We start from the raw sequence: 6,995 nt of genomic DNA, 5'->3' as shown, positions 1-6,995 counted from the left end.
GCCTTTCATTATTTCGAGGAGTGAACTGATTGTGAGGGTGGAGAGCCACAATTTCCATGTGATTTCGATAGAGCCAGTCCTTCCAGTCTGTTTCTTGATTAGATGTGAAAAAGATCTTGGGAGTCCTCGTGGGGAACAAGTTAAACATGAGCCGACAATGTCATGCGGCAGATAAAAAAGGCAATGGGATTTTGGCTTGCATAAATAGGAGTGTAGTGCCTAGATCCAGGGAAGTCATGCTGTCCCTCTATTCTGCCTTGGTCAGACCACACCTAGAATCACACCTGTCCTATTCTGGTCACTGCAATTGAAGGGAGATGTTGACAAGCTAGAATGTATTAAGAGGGGAGCGACTCAAACAATCAAGGGTCCAGAGAACAAGCCTTATGAGGGAGCAGCTTAAAGAACTGGGCATGTTGAGCCTGCAGAAGAGAAGGCTGAGAGGAGACATGATGAGGGTCATATATCAAGATGTGAGGGGAAGTCATAGGGAGGAGGGAACAGGCTTGTTTTCTGCTGCCCTGGAGACTAGGATGTGGAACAATGGCTTTCAACTACAGAAAATGAGATTTCGCCTCCTTATAAGGAAACTTGTTCAGCATTGGAACACTCTGCTCCAGAGCGTGGTGGAGACTTCTTCTTTGGAGGCTTTTAAACTGAGGCTGGATGGCCATCTATCAGGGGTGCATTGAATGCAATTTTCCTGCTTCTTGGCAGAATGTGGTTGGACTGAATGGTCCATGAGGTCTCTTCCAACTCTATGATTCTATGTCACAGATGGGGCAGTATGGAAAGATGGTGGGTTTCCTTGTGTCCCCACACCTTCTATGCAAACGGCAGTCAAAGATTTCAAACAGGCCTACTCTGTCACTAAGTTTTGAGAAGTTTTCACTTGTTGGTTGGCCTTTTCATCCATACAATTCCAGATTAGGCAAACAGGACAATGGGGACCTCAGGCTATGTACCACAAATGGAAGAACTGCAAACTGGACAGGACTGTAAGGGCTGCCCAGCTTAACCCTACTGAAACCCTCCTGAGAGATGGCCAGCCATTCTGTCTTTAAGGCCTTCCAAAGAAGCAGAGGGTGCAGTTTTTTCCAGTGACAGCAATTTTGCTCCCCTGGACCAAGGGAGTAAGACCTTTTACATGCTTAAGAACACAAAAGTGTCTGGGCTGCAACCAGTTGGTGATATGTGTTGCTATTGTTGCAGTGTTGCCTTTAAGTCATTTCTGACTTATGGCAATGCTAGAGCAAACCTATCACAGGGTTTTCTTGGCAAGATTTCTTCAAATGGGGTTCCCACTGAGGTTGGGAGAGTGTGACCTAGTGGATTTCCATGGCTGAGCAGGGGTTCATTTGAACCCTGGTTTCCAGAGTCGTAGTCCCAACACTCAGACCACTTTGCTAAGAAAACATGCACCAGGTGGGCCTCCAGTGTGTGTTTCTTTATTAGTTCAGCATTCCTTCCAAGCAGTCCTCCCCTGGGTCCGCTGGTTCCCTTCTCCCTCTCCTCCCTCCACTCCAGCCCTAGGATCAACTTTTGGCAGCTTAAACATTGTAGGGCTCTCATGGTTAAGTGGGGAAGGGGAGACCCTTCTCCCCATGTAAGCAACTGTTAAGAGAGGGCGGCATGAGTTGCTCCCATGGGGAATGGCTTGGGGCCGGATAAAAACAGCTGCAGAGAGAAGGGAAGGTATTGAGTGTAAACTCAGAGGGAGAACCGCACAACTAGCGCAGCAGCAAAGAACAGACACAGCAGCTTCTACGAAGAATGGGGTCGGAGACTTTCCTAGCCAAGACCACCCTCGATCCACCAGCCCTGGCTTGTGGGTGGAGGGATCCCACGGCCACTTGCTCAGTATTGGGGGCAAGATTTGGGGGGGGGGGGTCCCCTCTTCTGTGGATTCAAGGCTCCGATGGTGCTGGTTTACCCACAAGGTGTGGGGACCTCCTTCTTCTCCCACATGCCATTTCTGGTGAAGGGGAGGGTGGGCTTGGAATAGAAGGGAGGTGAGGGGAGAGGGAATCACAGGTCGCTCTCTCCATACAGGGCACTGGAGAAGGAGACATAGTCCAAAGCGCCCGACACAGCGTCAGCTCCAGTGTATTTCGTCATCCGGCTGATGCAATATTCCGCCTGCTCCGGAGGCAGCTCCCGACGCAGTTCTTCTATCGTGATGTAGCTCTGTTAAAGAAGTTGGGAAGAGGGGGTTATTCTATTGGTCAAGGAGAGCCCAAGCAATGAGACCTCACAACCTCTGAGGATGCCTGCCATAGATGTGGGTGAAACGTCAGAGAATACTACTAGAACATGGCCATACAGCCCGGAAAACATACAACAACCCTGTGATCCCGGCCATGAAAGCCTTCGACAACACTCTTGTTTATAAGGACATATTATTTGCTCCTTCTATTTGTTAGGGCATGGGAGTGGCTGAGCTAGGTGTTGTCCTGAAGCACCTCCCAGTCTGACTCATAAACTTTGAAGGGCTGTTCTTGGCTGCAAGGTTTCATTTCCTGCACAACCCGCTAAAAATCTTGTTTATCCCAAGACAGCCAAGTGTGAAAGAAGCAAACTGTTCCTTGCATTAATAATTTTTAGTTGTATTGAGAAAGGCTAGAAGCATCCCATCCCAAGTCTGCTTTGATTCCCAGAATCTAGTTTTGTCCCTTATAGAAGATAACCACCCAAAACAGAGCCTAACTGGCCAGGTCTTGTGTAAGACGTGGAGCCAGGTTCTCCTTTCTCTTGTGGGCCACACTTGCCTTATCTGAAGCCAGGATCTTAAAGGAGGCCATGACTTGCTCGGCTGTGTCTGTCTCGGCTGTCTCACGGGTCATGAAGTCGATGAAGGCCTGGAAGGTCACCACCCCTGTGTTGTTTGGGTCCACCAGTGTCATGATGCGGGCAAACTCCACCTCACCCTGGGAGAAGCAACAATTAGGATCAATAGGAGCAGACATGGACCAATGGCGTGGTCCATATTGTGTTTTTCTACAAAATATGCTATATTTGCTATGTTATATCATTGCATGTATGTAGCTAACAGGTTCCAAGCCTCTGTTTTAACACAGGGTTGAAATCAAATAGATAATGTGGGGCTTCTGTCCCTTTAGCCCCATCCAGTGGTGATGGAATACTGGGACTTGCAGTCCAACATAATCAGGAGGTTCACAGGATTCCAACCCTGGCACAACATCAACCCCCAGAGAGGAAACAAGAGTTGAAAGATCTGTTGTCTGTCCTCCCCTCCATATCAGATCACACCCCACAGGCCTCATACCAGATCGTATCCCATGGAGATCAAGCAGGCGCGGAAGTCGTCAGGGTCCATCATGCCATTTCGTTTCTGTAAGGGGCCGGGAGGAAAAGCAGCAGTTAGTTAGATGAGAAACAGATACCACCCCACCCCAGCCCACCGGTCAGGTGGGCAGCAGTGTCCTCCCTAAAGTATAATGCTATGGCCACTTCTCACACCAGGAACATTAACCTTACCCGGTCGAAATGGTTGAAGGAGGCCCGGAACTCGTTCATCTGTTCTTGGCTGATACCTTTGGCATCACGGGTCAGGATCTGGTTCTCTATTTCATTGATGGTGCGGGCAATGGTGGTCAGCAGCTGCTCCCAGCCCACACGGATGTGCTGTGGTCAACAAGAGGAGGCTTTGGAGAATGAGGAGGAACCCAGGAGCAAGTCTCCCTCCTCGCTTAGGTCCCCATATCTTTTACTTGCAGGAATCACATCCTCTGATTCTCACCCAAGACCAGTGCCAAACATTTTGCTGCCCTAGACATCACCTGGGCTCTGGATTCTGAGAATTCTCCCTGCTCTTGGGCCTCCCCAATGTGGGCACCTACCTCCATGGTGTAGTTGGTGTGCTTGTTGTCAAAGACGAGGGCTTCCTGGATGAGCTGGTGGTCACCTTCCAGCTTGTCAATATTGGACTTGTAGTTGATGATGTTCTGCTCGTGTTGTTTCAGGTGGTTCATCTGGTCCTCGAGGGACCCACTGATGTCCACGGAGATGTGGCCGATCTCCTGCCAAGGGAAGCCAGAGGGGAAGCGGTTGTTAACCCAGGGGTCCTTGGGTCCTACTTTCAATTGAGGTAATGTTATGTCACAGCTAAGCCAGATAGACAGCGAATTCACAAAGAAATTCTTCCCCATTATAATGTTAAAAAAGAAATAATGGGTTGGATAGAGGATAATTTCACTGAGATCAGGAATAAGGAGGTGTAGATCTGTATATCTAGCCCACCAATTCTTCAATAATAATTCTGTATGAAATGCATTTCTTCCGACACATATGTGCATGTATTGTTGCATATTTTCCTCCCCCCCCAGCATATGTTAACTTAGTGATTCAAAACTTTAGAACTGCACTGATTTTTCTAATCGGCCAAATCGTCTCTTGAAGTGATACAACAACCCTGAGTCTGGCCCTTTGGGCTCCTAGGTTCTGGGTTGCTTTTGTTTGAACCCATATCTTTGTTATTAAGTGATATCAATAGAATCTTTCTCTGCACATTTCAAGGGAGGGGGGTGCCTTTTACCTCCATCTTAGTCTGGACCCAGGGCCCGATGATGTTGGCCTGGGCAGCGAATTGGCGTCTGAGGCGCTCGTTGGCTTGCTGCCTGGCCAGCTCTTCCTGCAGGGTCTGATCACGGTGTGGGACCAGTTGCTTCACCTGGAGAGAGGGGCACAAAGAATGGAGGTCCAAAGACTGAGCAAGAGCACAGGGCTTATTTATGGAAGGAGAAGAAGAATAACATCCTTCACTTCACAACTACAAGCACCAAAAGAAACAGGCTGCGGCCTGTCTTATATTGTTTTTACTGATATGTAAGCCATCCCCCAAGAACTTAAAAACAGGATAGAAAGATATGATAGAACACACCAACCGTAAACAACCTAGACACTCTTGTAAACTTCCAAGCCTCAGTGAATGTCTCACTTGGAACTTTTAAAAATATCAGCACAAACTATCTAACTTATAATAGACTCAGCGAATCCATTAGGGCTATTCTAGAGGGGTTGGAAGTAGAGTAACTGCTTTGGGAGACGGTGATCTTTGGGCATTCGGACAACGTGTCATTCAGTCCAGCGGAGTTGATGGCGTAGGAGCATCGCGTCCATGCTGGTTGTCTTTGCTTCTTCCATCCCGCTGACATTTGTCCGCCTGTCTTCCCAAAAGATTGGCAGAATTTTTCAGAGGCAACGCTGATGGAATCATTCCAAGAGTTGAGTGTGACATCTGTAGACAGTCCACATTTCGCAAGCATATAACAGGGTTGAGAGGACAATAGCTCTATCCCAATCCTCAAACATTCTCTGCTTCATTTGGAAGAATGCTGCACTCGCAGAACTCAGGCGGTGTTGTATTTCAGTGTCAATGCTGTCTTTTGTGGAGAGGTGGCTGCCAAGGAGCGGAAATGGTCCACATTTTCTAACGTTACACCATTAAGCTGTACTTCTGGCATTGCAGAGGGATTGACTGGTGACTGCTGGAAGAGCACTTTGGTTTTCTCGATGGTCAATGAGAGGCCAAGCTTCTCGTATGCTTCTGCAAAGGTGTTTAGAGTGGCTTGTAGGTATTCTGAATGCGTACAGACTACGTTATCATCAGCATATTGGGGTTCTATAACAGATGTTGTTGTGATCTTGGTTTTGGCTTTCAGTCTGCTGAGATTAAATAGCTTGCCATCTCATGAACGGAAAACAGAATGTTGGTGGGCAGGAAAAGAGATTTAAAGATGGGCTTAAAGCTAACCTTAAAAACTGTAGCAAAGACACAGAGAACTGGGAAGCTCTGCCCCTTGAGCGCTCTAACTGGAGGTCAGCTGTGACCAGCAGTGCTGTGGAATTTGAAGAGATACGAATGAAGGGCAAAAGGGAGAAACGTGTCAAGAGGAAGGCGGGTCAAGCCAACCCTGACCGGGACCGCCTTCCAACTGGAAACCAATGCCCTCACAGTGGAAGAACTTGGGGGTCAAGAATAGGGCTCCACAGTCACCTATGTATCCTCTGCCAAATTCTGAGGGGGGAAATGTTTAAAGAAGGAGACGGGAATATAAAGAAACCTAGTGAGAAACAATTGTTGTAGCTGATGCCAGGAATTGCCAGAAAGTTATTATCGGGAATGTTATTTGAATATTCTTAAAAGGAGAACTATATCTTCAAACACAGCTGCCTAATGCATTTGCCACATCTGGAGGTACCCTTTATTCCCTGGTCTGATGAAAAGTTCTGGAGAACTAGAAAACATGTTAGTTATCCTAATAAAAGGCATTGCCCATATGTTTGGGTTTATTTAAAATATATATTTTTCTCACCGTATCCCACTTGTTGGCGATGTCGAGGTGGGAGAGGTTGGTGTAGGGGTTGATACCTGACAGCTTGATGCCATACGTCTGCGCAATCTTCTGGATCTCATTCTGGATGCCGAGGATGGCCATGCGCTCCTTGTCGGCCTCAGGCAACGTAGCTTTGAACTGTTCATGGGCTGTGATCAGGCTCTGAGAATGAAAAGCCTTAGAATCAGGGAAGAGTTGGACGGGATCCCAAAGGCCATCTAGCCCACCCCTCTGTCATACAGGACAGTAGAACCTAGAGCCCTGAAAGTGCAATTTCTGCTTAGACGCCCAGAAACAGAAAGCTTTTGCCTCAGTTAGATTAGCTGCAGTTGTTGACAGTGATTCCCCGGGTTACATGGCACACTCACTTGGATTTCCTCAATGCTGTGCACAATGAACATGTCCTGCAGGTCTTCGATGGCTCCGTCCATCCAGTTGTTGAAGGGGGCGGCCCTCTTGGCAAACTCCAGATACAGCTGGTCAATGGTCTCCAACAGCTTCTCTACCCGCTGGGCAGGGAAAAGGAAGGGCAAGAAATAAGGGCGAGGAAAGTCTATGTATCCTTCAGTTGCCCCCTTGCTGCACTCAGGAAGGCTCTAACTATAACTAACTTAGTTAATGGCTTTGAGATATTTAACT

At 47.8% G+C, this 6,995-nt stretch overlaps 1 protein-coding gene across 1 annotated transcript in view; it reads right to left on the bottom strand.

Moving 5' to 3' along the window:
- Positions 1 to 1,432: 1,432 nt before the first annotated feature.
- actn3 (actinin alpha 3) overlaps positions 1,433 to 6,995 on the bottom strand; it is a 29,442-nt gene continuing 23,879 nt past the window's right edge. Inside the window, exons 14-21 of the mRNA XM_003229170.4 lie at positions 6,725 to 6,865; positions 6,336 to 6,518; positions 4,556 to 4,690; positions 3,861 to 4,040; positions 3,499 to 3,645; positions 3,287 to 3,352; positions 2,769 to 2,927; positions 1,433 to 2,187 (exon numbers count right to left, since the gene is read on the bottom strand). Of these exons, the coding sequence (XP_003229218.1) occupies positions 2,029 to 2,187; positions 2,769 to 2,927; positions 3,287 to 3,352; positions 3,499 to 3,645; positions 3,861 to 4,040; positions 4,556 to 4,690; positions 6,336 to 6,518; positions 6,725 to 6,865 (1,170 nt within the window). The 3' untranslated portion in view covers positions 1,433 to 2,028. The remainder of the gene's footprint in view (positions 2,188 to 2,768; positions 2,928 to 3,286; positions 3,353 to 3,498; positions 3,646 to 3,860; positions 4,041 to 4,555; positions 4,691 to 6,335; positions 6,519 to 6,724; positions 6,866 to 6,995) is intronic.

This window comes from Anolis carolinensis, unplaced genomic scaffold (genome assembly GCF_035594765.1).
Source record: "Anolis carolinensis isolate JA03-04 unplaced genomic scaffold, rAnoCar3.1.pri scaffold_14, whole genome shotgun sequence".
Taxonomy (NCBI): domain Eukaryota; kingdom Metazoa; phylum Chordata; class Lepidosauria; order Squamata; family Dactyloidae; genus Anolis; species Anolis carolinensis.
Note: the sequence above shows the minus strand (reverse complement) of the source record. Positions and strands in the feature narration are given on the sequence as shown.